Source organism: Stegastes partitus, unplaced genomic scaffold (assembly GCF_000690725.1).
Source record: "Stegastes partitus isolate 25-593 unplaced genomic scaffold, Stegastes_partitus-1.0.2 Scaffold472, whole genome shotgun sequence".
In the NCBI taxonomy this organism is placed as follows: Eukaryota; Metazoa; Chordata; class Actinopteri; family Pomacentridae; genus Stegastes; species Stegastes partitus.
The window spans coordinates 308,608-328,731 of NW_007578203.1; the positions used below are offsets into that span (position 1 = coordinate 308,608).

Genomic DNA, 20,124 nt, shown 5'->3' on the forward strand with positions numbered 1-20,124 from the left:
ATGGATGGATGGATGGATTTTAGGCTGTAATTACTGGTCAGCAGGCAGTAGGTTGCAAACTGTGCTGGGTTGGAAGTTCTGATGATAAAAGAGACTCAATTTGCTGCAACAGTAAACCATTTATGTGCTCTTAGATAATGCCTCTGGTGCCTTTAATAAAATAAACGAGGGCTTAAATTGTTATTTAGCTTGACATCTTGCCCTAATGTACTTAAAAATGTTTCATCTCAATAGAATGCGGCGTTTAAATATTCCTGGATATCCCTCATCAGTTATTTTATTAACTTTATTAGGCCTCCAAAAAGAATGAAATCCTGTCACTCCTTGTTATAACAGACACAGAGGTGGGGATTACAGGAGCACCCCCAGTTGTTTGAGTATAGATCTGCCGGCCTCTTGGGGTTCTGGTTAAAAGCAGGTGCACCTGGGCACATTCCCGTTCTTATGAAGGCTGCCTCTGCGTACTCTCTGGCAACGCTTGCAGCCGCCTTGAAACAGACTGACAGCTTCTCTGTTGCAGCTCTGATGCTGCAGGCGACTTGACGAATGAGAGAAAAAGCTGGAGAGATTTGTGTTTAATGCCACAGAGGCACTTCCTATTCCCATCCTGTACTTCAGGGCAAAATCCAGTGCCTTTGACTCTCAAATGCAAGGCCTCTGACGTTCCTGTTTGCTCAAATGATGAGATGTTTGAAGTGTTTTTTTTCAAACTCCTATCATTTTGTGATGAATCACTCAGTTCCTTTAGTTTTGAAGTTTGATGTTTATGGCATACAGAGACACGAGTAATTAGTACAAATCAGTCCCTCAGTGGGAGGCATGTCCAAATTCATTTCTGGACATTTTCCAAATTTGCAGAAATTAAAAAATAAATAAAAAATAATGTGACTTTTTTCAACCTGTAATGTCAACAACAATTCATAAATGAACAATTAATCATTAAGCATATTTAATTGTAGCTTACATTACAAAAAAAAAAACATGTATTTAAAGTCTAAATACAAAGTTAATCTTCCTTTTTTTACCCTCTAAGCTATTGAGACAAAATTAGGCTACTTTAAAAGACCAAAATTAAACAGCCATTCCAGTTTTTGATCATCTGTTCTCTGTAGTATATTAGGATTTTGTCAAGCCATTTCATGAAAAATTGAGTGGAGTGGAACAAATGGAACAGATCAACCCAAAATGATGATGATATGGGTGATCTGGGTTTCATTGCAAGGGGCTTTTAGTATTTAATAGACCGAGGGATTTTGTGTGCCGCTGTGTGTGTTTCTGAAGGAGTGGAGTGAGTACATACGTATGTATTGATTTACTCGGGTTTGCACTGGATGGCAGACAGTCCGGGGGGAGGGGGGGAGTGGGAGGATGTAATGTGAGGATGTGAGGGAGGTGAGGTGAGAGGGGTAGCATCTCCAAAGAAAAGTCCTTCTGAGGCCATTGTCAGGTAATGTCTTGTTCAGATCCAATAGCCTTGTACAGCTGTTTTCAGAGGAAAGTGGCAGTACTAAGTGCTGACAGGAGAGCCGCAGAAAACTACAAAGAAATACGTCCAATTATACGCGAAGAGGCATAAACAAACACAAATCAAGATCTGAAGCTGTTTAAAGGGTGAATGTTTGGGCATGAAACGAAGACAAAGGAGAGGAAGGAAGGGAAAAGTGTGACTACAGCTATGGAAATCCAGCCTGCGCTGCTGGGGGAGAGTGTGCCTGTTTATGTTGACTGGGATGTTTGAGAGATGGTCCTGGAGGAGCAAACACACCCAACCAACCGAGTCAATGCTCATATTGCTCTGCCTTCACTGTTCACTCCACTTTGACTTGACTTTCAAAGGCCAAGGATCCTCTCCCTCAAAGGAGATGCAGAGGAAAAACAACAACAACAACAACAACAACAACAACAACACTGCAGTTGTCTATGTCAGAAAGGCAACATTTTGAAATAAAATTCCATGTTTCTCACTTTCTTCCACATTGACAGGCTGATTTTTGTTTTTCCCTGCTTCTTTTTCAAAAATAATTTTCTGTATAAAACTCTCGCTCAAAAGCCAGAACTGCTCCCTAAAAATATTAATAATTCACAAGTACATCGCACCCCGCTTCATTTTCTGACTCTCTGCAGGCACTCGGGAGGTGAACGCTACAGGAAAGTCATTCACAGTAAGGAGTAGCCTCAAATTCGAGGTGGACAAACAGGACGACGGCGTCGCCTACACCTGCAGCGTGGAACATGTGTCTCTGTCCAACCCCTACTTGACAACCGAGGTCCTGGAGGTCCACTGTGAGTGTAGTCATACCCCGCAAAGCTGGATTAGGAGCAAGATTAGCATTGAGAAGAAATACAAGGATTGAGATTACATTTATGTCTGCAGGTTTAGCTTTGCATTTGTTCTGGATTAGTGTAGGATTAGTTTGCAGGTAAGGGATTAGTACCAAAGCAGAACAGGGATATGGGCTAAAGCTAAGAGCTGCCCAATGGGTAAAGAGCTAACTACTGTTGTGCTTTGACAGCGTTAGAGTTAAAGCCTCCAACACACAGCGCTGCCATAGTGTTGGATTTTTGTGTCTCTTCTTCGCAGATGCTCCCCAGCTGGAGATCAGACATTCACTGATAATTCCACAGGAAGGGCAATACTTCAAATTGGAGTGCGTTTCCAAAGGCAATCCGATGTAAGTTGGAATTTATTTACAATTTCAGTTTGGTGGTAGTTACTAGCATTTAAAAAAACAAGCAGACTTTGGAGTTAAAATGTGATTCTGTGTCATTACTGATTTCATTTCACTTCTGCATGAGAAAATACTGTCTATTGCGTTGTGTGTCTTTTCTCTCCCAGACCAGAACCGGTGCTGTGGTCTAAAGATGGAGGAGAGCTTCCAGACATTGAGCGCATGATTGTGGAGGGCAGGGAACTGACCATCACCACGCTAAACAAAACGGACAATGGCACATACCGGTGCGAGGCCAGCAACCATCTGGGGACGAGCAGCGCTGAATATACGCTGTTTGTTTATGGTGGGTACTTCTGCGAGGGTTACTCAATCGGTTTCGCTGTTGCTTCACATTTAAAGCTTTGCAGTCCATTGTGCGCTCATTCAAAAGTGGCTGGTGTTTATTGCAAAGATAGAAAAGCAGATAAAGAAGCTAGATGCTCAGCTGGTGTGTGTTATAATGATAAAAGTGTATCTAAATTAAAAAGCCTCAGAACAAAGCAGTAATAGGTAACCCACTCTAAATATGAAGTACCTGCTCATAGGATAAGATCACAAAGTTCAGCATCTCCTGGAATTCCTGTCAATTTGCTGATTCATAATGACTGTTGAAGACGTGTTCGAGAATCATTTTTCTTGTGAACAGGTGACTGTTGACTACAACCATTTATCAGTCATTAGCGGTACATTCGTGAGGATCATCAGTCGTGTACTCAAGCCTCACACAACCCCTGAATATTTAGGAAGGCGTAAATCAAGGAAACATGCTTCAAAGTTGATTTATCAAAAAGCCACCAATTTCCCTGGAAAGTGTTGATCATTAAGACGATAGTGTCGAAGCACCGCTGGCTCTTTAGAATGATCGCAAACAGGTGCTCTTTGGGTACTTCAGGTTCTGTGTCGATCCCATCTTGGAATAATGGTTAAATAAAGTTTAATTTGGCTTTCATTTAAAATGCTCGAGTGAGATCGGTTTTACTATTTCAATCACCTTCCCGAAGCTTTTTACAAGTTTTAACCGCAACACGTGTGCTGAACTTTTTTTTGCAGTTGTTTGAAAGCACACAGGACAATCTGAGATGCTTTGAATGTGTTTTCTTTCCAATTCTAAGCAGCTATTGGTTCCCATTCAACAAATCTTTCATCGATCCTATCCGTTCAGCTGTGACCATTAATTCTGCCTAAATGAATAAGAAATTAAAATAAATGACACAACCGTGGCAAAGTTAAAATAGCCCGCCGATTGGTTTTTATGTACTGCGTTTAAATAAATGGAAACAATCGGAAGCTTACACCAGGGAAACAAATACAAATCTAGCAAATTTAGCAACATGAGTCCAGCGCAGCCGTTAGCAGGACAAAGCACTTTACAATCTGCCTCCATCTGGGTTGCAGCGATTGGAGTTGAGTTTCCTGTTCATAAACACATCAGCATGGAAATCAAACCACAAAAGCTTGTGATTAAATAACAACCCGCGGTACGTCGTGATACGAGTTTGGTGAAATGTTTAGCTCTGATATGAAGCACATAGGACTTGTAGTTAACGGGATCTAATGTGTAACAGCACTCGTATGTATCATGATCAACTTGATATATGATTGTGTTCCTGTGGCGTAGTAATACAAGGTGGGGTTGCCTTCCAAAACCTAAACACAGTATTTATGTCACACAAATGGGACAACAAGGGCAGCAAGTTAATTTCCAAGTGTTATTAAATATGAGTAAGTCTGTGGTTCGAATATATTATTTCATCTCGAGACCAGTGCTTGCAGTACATCACAGGAAGACTCTCACTCATCCAGGTCGTGCTGCAGCACATCTAAGTGCGGAAATGAAGGCAACTCGAATTTGTTTAAGACGTTTTACCTCTCATCCAAAATCTTTTGGATGAGAGGTGAGACTCCTTCAACTGATTCAAGCAAGTTCAGTTGCCTTCGTTTCGGCACTTAGATATACATCACAGAGATCTGTAGTCCTGCAGGTTTGCAGACCTTGTACTCAAAAATCCGCTTTCAAATCTCGCCTTGGCACTATGCAGGATAACTCAGTTTACCTCACTACATGGGTTTAGCTTCTGAACTCTTCCTGTGAGGAAACAGGAAAAAAAAAAAAAAAAAAGTGTTAAGGATGCAGAATTTAGCTTCCGAGTACCGCCTGGAGGAGAGATAAGTTAATCCCGAGACAGTGGAGGGGCTGAGAGAATAAAGACGACATGGTGCAGGAAATGGATCATTAAGGCCTCTGCAGTCCATGTTTATAACATTTATCAAATACAGCCAAGACGGAAAAAAAAAAACAAATACAGAAACAAGGGCGGAATATTAAAATTCAACATGGATATATTTGTTTCCATTTTTGCCAATTAAACAGTGGCACCCGAGAGTGCAGTTTGTTTGGGAGCGACTTATCACAGCGCAGACGCTGGACTTATTCAACTCACAAGCAGTTAGCGGATGCACGGCAGCTTCTTTGTATGATTTTTAAAGGCAGAGGCTTTGGGAGAGAGGAAGCCCTTCATTGGGGGGGAAAATGAAGGGAAAGGAGGATGATACATTTGTCCTTTCAGCTTTTGTTATCTCACTCTCTTCTTTCAGCGTGCTCATTGAACACGGGTAGGCAGCGATGTCAGGCTAGTCTGTATCACCCTGTCACATCTAGACACCATATGCTGCACCAAGGTTTTCTTTCTCACAGCTGAGCCGAGATTTTTTTAATTATTATTTCAAATTTAAGAAAAAAAAAACTTGTTGAATTACACCAGTTTGTTAGATTTGCATGTGCCAAGAAGCTGGTACTCGGTCTCTGTGAGGAAATAACAAAATTGATCACCCTCTGCAGCCCTCTCAAACGAAACACAAAGGTCCCGGTTGCTAGGGAAGATTGAAAAATTGAGTCAAGCAGATGAAAGATGTGTGAGACAGGCTCGTTTCCACTGATGATGACAGCCATTCTTCAGAGCTGCATTGTGTCTGGCTGAATACTTACCAGGTCTCTTTGGATCATCTCAGCCTCTATACCTAATTTGCTAATGACAGGAGAGCTGAGAAGCTATAAATGTCATTGGTCTGCTGCAATTTATCAAAGTCTGCAATTACGTTCCTTAATACACTGTATTTAAAAAGGAAACGCCATGTGAGATGTTCGAGAAGTAGAAAGGAAAGTCTGCAGCTATCTGTGAAGCTCTTACCCTCACATCATTCATTGCACATTTTCACCCCAACAAGCATGAGACATGGTACGTTTTGCATTGTCTGTGTGTTTCCTATTTACCAGCCACTCCTACATTTTATCACCTGTGCATATTTTATTATTTTTGACTGTATTCACTGACGGGGGGGAAAAGGCAAGAATTAACCTCCACCATCCATCCATTGATTTGTGCTGTTTCATTTCCCTCTAAGTTCTCTCACATTGAGCTCGTTTCCCACAGAGAGGTTTGTTTTTGCTCCCCGTTGTTCCTATTTTCATTTAGCAGACGTCATCACCTTCGCCTCTCCCTCTCTCTCTCTCCCTCTCCTTCATTCCACCGGTCTCCTAACGCCGACATTCCCACATCAGGCGTAGGCAGTCACAGCTGCATACACAGGTACGCCTGCTCCCCCCCTCCACGGCCGCCGCCTCGGTGCTCCGTGCGCTCACAAACATGACACTGAAAACACAGTTTATGATTGATGAGTTAACAACCGGGCTTTGAGCTAGAAAATAGCTTGTTTTACTTGATGAATTCAATCCTCTATCTTTTTCATTTTCCTTTCTTTTCTTTTTTTTTTTTCTTCAATACACAGCCCTGTTGCCTCACAAGCGTTTTTATCACTGCCTCCGATTAGTTGTGTTATTGGTAGATGATAGTATGCAGTAACCACCGTGTAGTTACTGTTTGTGGAGTAACTGCACACATATACAGAAACCATAAGAGTGTTTTTGTTTGTGACACTACAACCAAACAATAAGGGCACGTGCACTGTTTGAATAATGTTTACTAAAAGCCCATGCTCCTAAAGGAAGTGTAGTGTTTGTGTGCGACAGTCGTATTGAGTCACAAGAGCACTCTGCAGGTAAAAGCAGCTAAATGATTGCCTTAATAGTCGAAGTAGCTTTGGCGTAGTGAAGGAGAAAACACAAAGGTTACGTAGGTCTGGGATGTGTCTCATTTCGATAATCAAGCCTTAAAGGTGCTTCGCGAAATAGTCTCAAAGATTATGTTTATATCCTAAATGCATTATGTATGTCCCCGGGGTTAAGTCAACGCGTTAAATGCATTTTCTTTCTCATAAAATATTTGCAGAGTTTTAACATTTGGTGTTGTGCATTGTTACCATCCAGCTTGTTGTCCTATAGACAAGCTTGAGCAAGAATGTACATCAGGAAGTGCATGTGGCTATTTGTTAACATACAGAGCCCACTGATGACAACTCACTCCACTACTAGTGCATAAAAAACTCAACAGGGCCCCTTTAAACTATTACGACCTGGCCTCAAATATAACACCTGGGGGAAGAAAACAAATCTACTGTACTCAAGCAGCTTTTTCTTTTGGCTGTTTTTTTTTTTTTTTTTTTAATACTTTCACCAATGATTCATCACAGATTGCCTGATATATGATGTTTAATACCCAAGTGCAGCTGAATAATACATTATGAGTTATGTGAATGTTTTAAAGTAGATTCAAGAGATTTTTTATTATGAATATCCAAGGTTAAATCCACACAAAGCACAAAAAGTATGTTTTCTTATTTATCTGTATTGTTGGAGGTGTGCACATAGATTTGGTTTTTTATTGCCCTGAATCTGACACATTTGCCAAGTTGACTAAAGATTGATTATTTAAACAATTAGCAGCAATATAAACAAATGTTGGTCAGCTCAGAAAATACTGTTTGTGTGCTCCCATACTGCTAGAGGTATAAGAGAACATTTGTTGTATTTACTTAAGTGATCCATGAAGGACTTGCATTGCCGATTGCACTCCAAAACTCTCAATACTTGATATCCGCTCTTCATCTTGTCCTTGTCGGTGTATCCTGTGCTGCTCTCCCAGTAAACATTTCCAGTGAGTTTCCAGTTAAGCATGCATTGGGCTCCGACAGCGAGCTTCGCTTTTCGTCGCTTTCTGCACACTGTCAAACTGAAAACAAAGATCATGCAAATTTCTTGTGTTTTCCTTTGAATTCTGTGGTCACCTTTTTTATCACGGTGTTGTTCCCCCCCCTCCCCTCCTCCTCCCCCCCCGTCTTCCCTTGCTGCTGTCACTGTCTCCAACCATGGCAACAGCCAAAGACTTTCCAGGGCCTACAACAGGTAAATATCCCAATAGATGATCATTGCAAGCCAGATTTCGAGCGTGTGATGCTGGATCTGGCTCTGGGTCAGGACACATCACGGCCTCACCCAGCATGAGCCAAATCATCACCATGCATGGATGCTCACTCTGCTGACGCCAGTCGCTTCCTCTCCAGCCATGTCACAGGCTGCATAAGTTATCACACAATATGTTTCTCTTTCGGTTTGTCTTTGCACAATGAAATAGATGGTTCTCTTCTGGGTGGAGCTGGGCTGAAGGATTTGTGCCATTGTGTATGTTTATGACCATGTGATTGCAGCATTTTTTTCTCTTTCTCTTAAAAAAAAAAAAAAATCGAATCACACAGTTTTTGAAAAGTATTTGTGTTTACCATATTTTTGAGGTTCTTCCATGATATTATCCAAATGCAAAGTGTGTAGTTGAAGCAGTTCAGTTGGATTTGTTGGTATTTATTTTGAGACGTGTGTTTTTTGGGTGCGCGAGACAGAATGAAAACAGAGTAGAGACAAGCTTCCCAGTTTGTGTTCTCTTAATGTAACTTAACACCAGATCAGACAAAATACGGCCGAAAAAACTGAACTGAATCACTAATGTTCTGCTGCAATGTCTGTGCTTTTCCCTTTCTGGCTTTGTGCTTAGAATATTCCATGTAACGTGTTATTTCTAGAAAGATACTCTAATTTTTTGCAACCATCTTGATTTAGTGTTGTTTGTCCCAGGATCCACACAAGAATAGTTTTCGCCTTTACATGTGAACTCCAGCTACAAAATCTAGTCGGACATGTGTAAAAAAAAATTTAATGGTCTCATGTTTTCAGTAGCTACTTTTTCTTGTCTTCACGAGGGTGAAAACATAAGTATCGAGTTGTGTTTAGATGACAAGCTCAGCTGCCGTGCAGCAATTTAGTGTGTCTCATTTCTGCGGCAGTGTGCACCAGTCAAGTGTGATATGAAAATTGCTTATGCTCCTTGCTGACATTGGAATCACCTGTACAGATCATTATATTCATCGACATGCAACCAAAATGGAATTAATTCAACTGTTATAACAAAAACAGTTATTGCTTCAAAGTCTAAAGTGCCTGCTTGTGAGTCCCCGATAAAACAATTGTGGTGGTTCTATTCTGCATGGAGTTAAATAAACTGCATGTTACACGACTTCATCTTTTCTTTTTTTTTTAAACTTCCCACACTTGGGATGCTGAAAATGAGGGTTGCGTTCTGTTAACAGAGGAGTATAACGAGGTTTGTAGAAAACATTCCCGCCGTCATTTCCCAGGGTCACTTTGCAAAGCCGAGCACAAGCCATAGCCATTCATCAGCTTGAGATAATGAGAGCACACGAGGTGCACAGTAAAGACACAGCCACTCACAGTTTATTACAGGACAGACACAAAGGCATGCTCCTGCCTGGGAAACCCTCTGTTTGCTCTCTGCCCAGAGGATGCCTCATGTTAAATAACGCTTATTTAAAAAAAAAAAAAAAACCCTGATCCTGAGCAGCAGAATGTGGCAGCGAGCAAGGAGAAACAAATAAATGATAGTGTGCATAGAGGCTCTGGCAAAAAAACTAAAACATCACTCAGAGCTCAGTTTTCTTTTAACACGTTGCTAATGCCACGTTTTTTTTTTTTTGAATTGTGCAGAGATTTGTGGTATTTCCTATGATTACTTCTTTTATACCACACTTCAGGCACTTCAAAGCAGCAATGTCAGGTTGCTCTAAATATGACAAAAGCTCGTTTGGGACTGTTGAGCTTTGTTCGCAAGAGTAAAAAGCAACATCTGGATTTTTTTTTTTTCAGGATAATTGCAGGAGCCAAAATATTGTCAGTGCTGTTTAATAAATTCCTACAGCTGTTTAAGACATCTTGCAGTTGTTATTAATATTATTCCTCCACTTCTCCCTCCTACTCTCCCTGTCTTGTTTCAGATCCTAATGCTTTAGGACAGCACGGACCTGACCACGCTTTAATCGGCGGCGTTGTCGCAGTCGTGGTCTTCATCACCTTGTGTTTGATAATAGTTCTCGGACGATATCTGGCCAGACATAAAGGTAACAGGGGGTCGCTTTAATTCCTCTGAATAACAATTTTTGCTTGTTTGGAGTAAATGAATATGTCACTGCGCCTCTCAGCAGGTGGATAACTTGCTTTGGCCTCTGTGTGTCTGCAGGGACGTATCTGACACATGAGGCCAAAGGAGCAGAAGACGCCCCGGACGCCGACACGGCCATCATCAACGCTGAGGGAAACCATGTGCACGCAGAGGAAAAGAAAGAGTACTTCATTTAGACTTCTTTTGCTCTTCCCCTTCGTCTCATTGACAAGTTTCAACAGCAGACATGCAATTTTAAGCTGCCTCAGCGTCGCTACATGATCTGTTTGGTTTGACTTAGTGTTCTTTTGTGGGTTTTTTTCCAGAAAAGCTTCATGCTTGGATATGCTTGTTTTCGAAGCATCCGCTGACAAAATAGCGTTCTTCTTCTAATCGATATAAACCATGTACAATTGGATTACTTCCATTTCGGTTTTACAGTGCCTAAATGCTGTACATTTTCTGCATTCCTTTCATTGCTCTATTATTTTATCTGCAAGACAACCTTTTTTTGTTTTTTTTTTTAAATTCAGAAGCAGCAGCAGATGTGCTCCAACCTAAATTAGAGTCAAACAGTTTTGCTTTAGGAGCAGAATATGTTAAATACATCAGTTTATCAAACATTAGCATCAGAGGAATCTTTTCTTGTTCAAGTCTTTTTAGGGATTAAACGATTGTCGTGGATGTTGCCTAGAGTTTACCCCACCGCAGCCATACTACTACACATGTGTAACGCATCTTTCAACATGACCAGACACTTTGACAAAACAAAATATAGAAGCACAATCTATGTGATTGTCTCTAGATGAAACCATCTCCCTCGCAGCACTGTCTGTATATTTCTGCACTGGTTTATTTCCTTTTTTGTTTTTTTTGCTCGTGCTGTTGATTTGTACCAACAGAGAACAAGTTAGAAAATTAAAGCACAAAGTCTGAGGACTAACACAGAGGGAAAAACACATCAACTGTTTCTTGTCTCAGGATTCAATATGAGTCTAGATGGAGAGATGGTGTCAGACACGTGAGGAAGATTTCAGTTCACTCGCAGTTATCGTCACGGATGAGGAACTTTAATTTCGGTTGGCTATTTGATGTAAGACCCAAACAGAATGAGTGGAACCTCGCGGGGGTTCATTATTTATGTTGAATTTTATTGAACAACTATGCTCAATGTGTGGATATCGCTGTAAAATACTTTGCTAACGTGAATACTGGTGAACAATATTGTTGAATCTTGGGATCCCTGACACATTACAATTTGTATATTAGCATATACAGTATTTAAAGTATTCCACAGGTCTCTCTCTTTTTTTCTTTCCCCATTTATCTGACGAGAGTTTGTTTTGCCAGACGGCGTGTAAATAATATGTAAGTATTCGATTTTAGTAAAAATGAAGAAAAAAAAAACCCCCCACTGGTTCTAGCTTTTAATTTCAGGTCATATCAGTTCCCGTCACTTTAATGAAACACTTTTGAAGATTTCTTCAAACAGGGATTCTAATGAATTGCTTAAAATGTTTAAAAGAAAAAAAAAAAATCTGGTCAAAATATATGTATTTATTATTATGACTGATTGACATTTATTATATGATACTATATTGATTGATATTATTGCTGTTATTACTGAAGTAGTTGTCTGACATTAACTTTTCCATTTTTTAATTTTGTAACTTATCATCAGAAGAAGAAAAGAAAAAAAAAAAACAGTACAAGATCACCGTTATGGCCTTTGAGTTTGCTGCAAACATTACTAATGACATGTTGAGGCATTGGTGAATCAGACATCCCTTCACTGTATATAATCACTGTATCAAAGACATGGAACCACATTGCCAATGCTCATACATGTTATTTTGTTAGTTCAGTACGATGCTATAAATAACTCATTTTGTACAAAGATTTAATCGCTGTAATTAATTTGCTTTTTATGGGGGATGTGTGAGGTTTGCTTTTTTTCTCAGTATTGAATATTCATTTTTCAACTATGCCACTGTACAAAAAAAAAGAAAGAAAAAAAAAAGGGAAAGAAAGAAGAAGAAGAAAAAAAAAGTGGGGGGGGAGGGGAGACAAAGTGCGGATTAAAATATGAACAACTTGAAAACTGCCATTTTGTTTTGATTAGGTTTGTACTTTGAAATGAACTCAACAGGAAAATGCTTTGTGCTTTGTGAATTACAGCGCTATTACCTGCAGTCACAATATCCGTCCACATGCCTGCAGTTAGCAGGAAAGGACTATACGTTGATGGACAGCGCTATGACCAAAGCTGCACTGTAATTGTTATTCCGTGCAATCATTAAGTATTACTCAGCCTTTAGTGTTAATAATATATGCAAAGTGTCTAACTTGTAGAAAGATTAAAAAACCATGAAGCTCCTCAGGAAGATTGCCTAAGGCTCTCGGCGCTGCTGCTCGCGATTTGTGCATTAATACAGGGTGACAAAAGGAAGACTCAAGTCCCTCTGAATTCCTCCCTGTCTCGCTGGAGCTCGGTTCGATATGCTTGAAGTGGCTTCGTGAAACCGCTCGCAGATGTCAACACAGCGGGCTGCCGTTGCCCTTCTTTCAACAAAAAGTAGACGGAGGAAGTAGGCTGAGTGTGGGAAAAAACTGGAGGCAAACTACTTGTTGGGATGCTGCTGGTTTGCTTTAAAAGGAAGTGAAATTATGACACTTAGCGTCCAACTTTATTAATCCCTGTGGAGAAATTCACTGAAAATGAAAACATAGCAAAAAAACACAGAGATGGGATGCATTTACTGAATAGATAGTAAAATAAATAATAGAGGTAAAATAGAGAGGAAACAATTGTGGAGGTAAAAGGTGTGCAGATGTCTTGATACATAAACTGGTGCAGGCATTACTGGCATTTAAGTCTTGTGAATTACTGTAAACGTTTATTCCTGCAGGATAAATATACACTATGGATGTCACATACATGATTAGTATGCATAAAATGCAGTCTGCATAAAATTAAGTTTGCTTCTCCAAACACTATGAATATATTAAGGAACATATAGGAAGATTCAAAATTCCAAGAACAAGTTGTGTAAATGCGCATTTCATCGACGTTATTTTGCCGTATATATATATGGGCACAAACTGTAATGGTGTGTGTATGAGCATTATAAAAATGACCTTATCAGACTTGCATTTGAATAAAACAAGTGTTAATTATGTTTTCTTAAATTGTAATCTGGATGCTAGATGTACAGTAAACCATTCAGAAAAATAAAAGAAAGCACCTTTTATAGCCCATTATCGCTGCTTCGACGGCTCAAATGAACTCTTTGAAATTTGAGGATGGATATGATAGCCTTGCTCAGATTACCGAGATCATATTAAGTGTCTCAGCATCCTTAAAGGGAGATCTCGTTCCAGGACACAGGACCCAAGTCATTACGATCCTCCATTCTTCAGCTCTCATTGACCTTGAGCATAATGTTGCTTCCCAGCAGACTAATGTTGCCATTATCAACACACTGTCCGGCCAACCATCTGCCTGCTCCGCACAACGCCCGACTCCCCCTCTCCTCTCACAGAGACTGCTCCCAGTGCTCACTTCATAATCATTACCACCAAAAGCCCAGCCAGTTGAAATAAACATCAGCTCCCACTATCGCACTCCTTCACATTATTAAAAGCTCAGTGCTTCGTTAAGCTATGTAAATTGAGATAGACTGTCTTGAATAATGCCTGGCAGAAAATAATGCTAAAAATCCATCATAATTTAGTAATTGGATATTGAGAGGGGGAACGTTTATGTGCAATCGTAAATAGTGAGTTGGGAAATGGATTTTTTTTTTTTCTTCTTTACCCTTGAAATGTGAGAACCATACCCTGGGCTATGTAACAATCACAGCATGACCTCTGAGGAGGCCTTGTAAGTCTTACTAAATGGAGAAAACTGATCCCCACTGTACCCTGTAGGCAGGGTCCATATCAGTCCTCCAGCTCACAATAAGCTCTTATCGGGGCAGAACAGAAGTCTCTGACAAAACTCTTCAGGGACAAATTGATATCTTTAAAAAAAAAAAACATTATAACACTTAAACACATTAGGTCTACAGCACAATTCTGATTTTAAAATTTTAAACATTCACTCTTGAGTTAATAGTCCTTGTGAGTTTCCTTGTATTTCCAGCCCAGTGCAATTAAACAGTCAGACTGTGTTTTCTTCCTGAGCAGCTTTTTTTTTTTTTTTTTTCTAGTCTCATCATTAAGACTCTGCTAGAAAAGTAAAGTTTTTTTCACAAGAGCGTGGACTCGACCGTTGTCAATACAGTCTGGGCTTTTTTTTTTTCTTTTTCATCACAGTTTTGCTGTAGATTAGTAACAACTGGAGGAGCCATAGCAAGACTGCGCAAGAAAAGCCCTCCAACCCTGACACAAATAGTAGAATCCTTCCTTTGGATTAACAGTACAACATTTTATGCAAAAATAACAGTAATTCCACTTGTTTTCACTATCCAAGCATGTAAATTGCCTTGTGTAATTCACTGGGCGATTTGTGTGGGAAGCAAAAGGATAAAAGGATTTGAAAGATGGAGTGGGATGCAGTATGCTCAACAGAAGTGATGAAGAAATGTTTGTCCTCTGGATCATGTTTTTAATTACAGATTTAATAGGTATTAGTGACTCTACAAAGCAACCCAATGATTCTTGCTAACCTTTAGTCGGTACTGTATTTACAGATAATCACAATATTCCCAACCAGAAACGATCGATGCACCTGTTTTTTTTTTTCCTGACTTTAGTAATACAGTGTCATCTTTCATATTGCCTGCCAGGCAGAACAAATATTTTGGACGAATTAACTTATAATTATTGCCCTGCACCCAGAGGTGATGTATATGAAGTAGACAGTAGAAGATGAAATTCACAGTTTTTCAATATCCTCCTTTTCCGTTTCAGAACTTTGTGTCAGGAGTCTGTTATCATTGGCCTTAGAAGCCCAGAATTGCATTGTTTGTGAAAATGGTTTTGTCTTTGACTGACAGCTCACTCTAATGGAGAATCAGGTAGAATAATAACAGCATGTTTACAACGCTGCTGCTGCTGCTGCTACCTTGGAAAAAGACTCATTGCAGAAAAAAATAAAAATCTCATGATGATGATGCCCATGGCAGGTAATCTTTTTGAAACATCATGGCTTTGTGAAGACAGACAGATTAGCTTAATGAATTCTCGCTTTTATATATTTCTACCAAATGCATTTTCCTATAAGGCTAATACGGGTTAAGCACAGCTGAGACCTTCCGTGGCCCCGTTTGACTTACAGCTGCTACGTTTTGCACCTCATCTGTTCTCTCCACTGGATCAGAGAGCTGTAGGATATTATCTTGAGATGTGTTTTGCCTAATCATATTTGATGAGATTAAACAGATCACTCACATTTCCACTTGTGACAGGACCGAGTGGAAGTTAGAAGGAGTCAAATGATCTGGAACAAAGAACATGAGCTTGTGTATCCCCCCAGATGCATCACCATGCCATTAGTCTAGATGAATGTGTACAGTCAGACACAATTCCCTTGTTTGCTGCATGAGGGCTTCCACTTTGTGAGGCAGCGGCTCCGCTGTTCGAATCAGGCCACATGCAGGCCCGTGGATTGATGACTGAAACAGGGCTACCCACTGTATTTTAAACTCATTCATCCACACTGACTCACATTCTCGGCGGTGCATCTTTAAATAGTCTGCCATGGGATTGTCTGTCTTCCATTTGATTTATTCTATATCGTATTTTTAGATCTAATTAAAACAAACTTTTCCGAATTGTTTGGGCGAATTTTGAATCATGCAGGCCCTGGAGAGAACATAAAGGGAAGCCTTGTCTTGGTAAGTCTTCTGGGAGGGAAAAAAAAAAAAAAAAAAGAAGCTAGTACTGTACCTGTGGCATAAGGTATGCAATAAATAGCTTGCCATCTGTTTGAATTTGAGCACTTGAGATTCTTCCAAGGAACTCACCAGAGACTTAATTAAAGTTGGAATATTAGTGAGTGGGAGACTGAGGTTCATCCAAAAAATGACAGCTAGAGGAAATCTTAGCATTAGTTTGTTAATAGGGAAACATTTATTCGTTAAAGGAAAATGGCTGCATTGAACTTATTAAAGTGAATATCTTTACAAATGATTCCAAGATATCATTCTGATGCTTTTTATGATACTGGTTTCCATTTATCACCAGAGTCTGCCCTTTCCAGCTAATGTGTACACCTAATGAAACCACAGGACATGATGTATGTTCATACAGGAATTATACTGAATTTGGAAGAGACGGTGGCTAAATGAATAATTAGCCAGTTAAGCAGTGGATAATGAAGACACCTTTTTTTTATTTTTTTGGAAAGGATGATGTGCTGGCTCCGTACTGGCTCATTGTGTCTCAAAAATAAATACCTAATGCACTCCTGGGGATTTGATTTAGGTGATAATTTGAATAAACATTTCCTCGAGAAGCAACAGTGCCTAACTTCTGTTGCATGTGCTGCTGTTGTAGTTGTCAAAGTTGTCATGTTTCCCAAAAGCAGAGTCCAATCATTCGTAACCGCTTTCATAATATCGTGTAGCCGAAACCAGGACTGCACCGCTGTAGTTAGAAGCATGTTTGTCATTGATTGCATCGCTGTCAAGAAGATAACATTAATTTGTCAGGTCATTAAAAAGCCAACAACTTTAAATTAGCCCAATAGGAGTAAGAAAAAAATGACTCATTTATTTTGTGGGCAACACAGCGGCGAGGATTTAGGGAAGGAAAACATGATAAAAACAATCACAACTGCGTTTTCAGATAACATTCTGACTGTTACAGCATTCTTTCTCTTGCTTATTTCATTATAGGCATTTCCTCTACAAATAACAGGCGCTTCCCAATGCAAACAGAATATTAATGTGTGAACAGCGTACTGAAAAGGTTCAGACAAACTGCTGTGCCTGCAGGATGCCAGCTGTTCGCATGTGGGTGGACGTTAGGCAACAGCATTATTAACATCCTCCCCCTCATCTGGATGTTTTCTCTTTTCAGCATGTATAGTAATGCCATAGGATGACAGAAGGTTTTTATCATTCATTATGATTTTACATTTAGTTTTTTTTTACGTAGAGATTTTATTGATTCATTGTCCAAAGGTGTAGTGCCAACTGGGAGCTCTGGAATCCCAGAGTGTCAAACTGGACGCTTAAGTTTTCTATTTGTACAAATAGCGGTTTTAAAGAGAGCACATTTGTTGAAAAGTCTTCTTTGTGGCTCAGTTGAGTTTCTCTTTCTCATATAATGAATTCCTGGGACTGTTAACCCCAGCACTCAGTGTTAGATTTGTCATTTACGTGTTTCATTTCAAACTGTGGTTTAGGATGTGTAATATGAAACTGTGTTTGATGACCACCAGTTAACCCAAAGCAGTAAAATCCACCAAAAGAATATTCAGTGATCTCCTCTCTGGAAAAATGAGGGAAGTACCTACATAGAATAGGAATAAAAAATCTGCTGCAATGTGATTACACACACACACACACACACAAGGACTTCCATAAAATGCAATATAAATATTAAAGCACTTTGGAAAGATAAATCGTATTTGAGACTAGGTCAAGGGGTGACATAGCACATTGCAAGCATGTAACAGAGCTCCTCTTGATTTGTAGGACTGTAGGTGCTAAAGAGCGCATACACAAAGAGGGGAAGGACCAATGGGATAGCTGAGGCTTAAATACTTCCAGAGCAGCGTGCCAGTCGTCTTTATGATGCCAGTCAGTGTGATGGTGGGCCTCGGGGATTACTCCAGACAGACAGCTCAGTAAGACAACTGATTAAATAGTAGTGAGAAGAGAGAAAATGTTTAATTCAGCCATATTTAGTATTCATGGGATGGAAAACCATACAAGAGTTCACCTTGAGGGGTCATCCGGAGAGAAGGTCCAGAATCCCAAAGAGCGGCTAGGCCAAGTTTCCACAGAACACTTGGAAACACAGCTGATTGTGTTTTTAATTGCTTTGATTATCAAGTTTACTTTAGCTGAATTGAAAATGGTAATGCAGCACGCGGTGAACTGACAGACTGATATGCTTGGAAAATGAGTTCTGTTTTGCAGCTCTGGTGACATTGTGATAGATTTGCCACAATAATCAATGCTGAACCTCCAGTCTGGGATATAAATTAATACATTCCTCACACATTCAATGTACTGTATCATTACAATTTACTATAATATGCTTGCCTGCATGTTTACGGCATCATGGAGTGTCATACAAAACGCAGTGAAAGATTGCACAGATGATTGCGTGCATAAATAATATTTTATTATAGTCATAATTATCTGCATATGACACCACATTTGCACTATGCTCAGAAATAGCTAGAGAAAAGTACTACTGTGCTGCAAAGAAAGACACAGGATGAGTCATAGTTTTTCCAAAAGGAGTCTGTACAGACTGAAATGTGAACTATGTATTATGTGCAACAACTGCAAAGAACAATGCATGTCGTTCATGTGAGCTGCAGAACAATCTGGTATGAAACCATCTTTTTCATGACTGTGAAGATATAAGCAAAAGTTTGGAAGCTGTTCATTGTGTGTTCCTCTCAAAACCTTCTGTTCAGTGTTTGCGGCTTCAAGTAATTCAAAACAATACTATTTATATTAGCTTGGCTCTGTGAAGGAGTGCCAGCTATAGAGACATGATGAAATCCCTATGTTAAAATACCCCACCATGACGCTCAAAACTAATTCAATTATATGCATGACCAGTTCAATAGACCTACAGAATTGGGTTATTGTCTGAAATGATGAAAAAAGAAAAATACTAGTAAATCATGTGTGAATGAAGTGTAATGTAAAAATGATTTTCACAAAGAGTTGCCAAAATGGGTTTCAAGAACAAGGGATAACAAATGATTTCTTCAGTCATCTTCCAAGCTATTTACTCTTCATCAACTAGAAATTCTATTTACAATGAATCTTCAAAAGCATTTCATCATTGCTATGGTGCCTATAGTGGGGGAGATAAAATGGTGTCGTTCCAAGTAGGGCAAACAAGAGAAAACAGTGAAAACAGCATAGTGTAAACTTTTTTTTTTTGCAGATTCAGACTCCATCTGCTGTAAAAGCTGCCTTTATTCAAAAGAACTATGCATCATGTGCTGCTCTGAAGGAGGAACTATTTCACATACATGCAGTATTTTCTCCTTCTTTCATCCTATCGGCCTGCTCATTAAATCAAGGCAACATGTTTGGGCTTTGATCGATAGCTCATTGCATCAAACACGGGATGTGAATACATGTGTGGAAAGTCAATACAGGTGATGAGCTTCGTGATGAGACCTGGGATATTCCTGAAATGTCAGTGGGTCACAGTTTCCAAAAGCAAAGTTGATTGATTCAGAAGCTGAAAGTCCTCTTTACGATTCAGCTTCAGTGTCGACCCAGGAAGTCAACAGCAGGGATTTAAAAAAAAAAGAGGTACACAACAGCCTCACCAACAATCTTAGCCATTTAGTTACAGCTCGCTTCCCCGCTTTCATTTAATGTGAAAATATTAATATGTCACAGAACAATGAGACGCTGTGAGGCAAGTAAGTGGAGGGAAATGAATGCCACCATTGCCCCAACCTTCACCCCAGCACCATCCTGCGTCTGCAGTTTTGTGATAATGATGTTAGAGTCACAGAGGCCCCTGAGAAAGGAAAGCACCCCATAAATTTCCAGATCTGCAGAACCTTGATCTGCTGAACCATCTCATTGGCATGGAGCTCAAACTCACTGTGTCCAGATAGGAAGGATAATCATCCTACTTCTATAAAATGCTCAGAGTAGCTATATATAAGTCGTGTTACTTCCCTGGAAGTTGAAGGGTAGTGCCGGTGATAATTTTTCATTGCTTTGGTTCTACACTCCAAAAATGAACTGAAGTAATGACACTGGGGCTGATTCCCACCTCTAAGTCATTGTTTTTTAAAATGTACACAGTGTAGAAATGTTGTCCCTGTAGGGTTTTCTTGAGGAAAGAGTGGT

General features: G+C 39.8%; 1 protein-coding gene across 1 annotated transcript in view; it reads left to right on the top strand.

Annotated features, from left to right (window-relative positions):
- cadm2b (cell adhesion molecule 2b) overlaps positions 1-12,212 on the top strand; it is a 150,914-nt gene extending 138,702 nt beyond the window's left edge. Inside the window, exons 5-9 of the mRNA XM_008286832.1 lie at positions 2,125-2,283; positions 2,582-2,672; positions 2,837-3,015; positions 9,948-10,070; positions 10,190-12,212. Of these exons, the coding sequence (XP_008285054.1) occupies positions 2,125-2,283; positions 2,582-2,672; positions 2,837-3,015; positions 9,948-10,070; positions 10,190-10,308 (671 nt within the window). The 3' untranslated portion in view covers positions 10,309-12,212. The remainder of the gene's footprint in view (positions 1-2,124; positions 2,284-2,581; positions 2,673-2,836; positions 3,016-9,947; positions 10,071-10,189) is intronic.
- Positions 12,213-20,124: the final 7,912 nt, after the last annotated feature.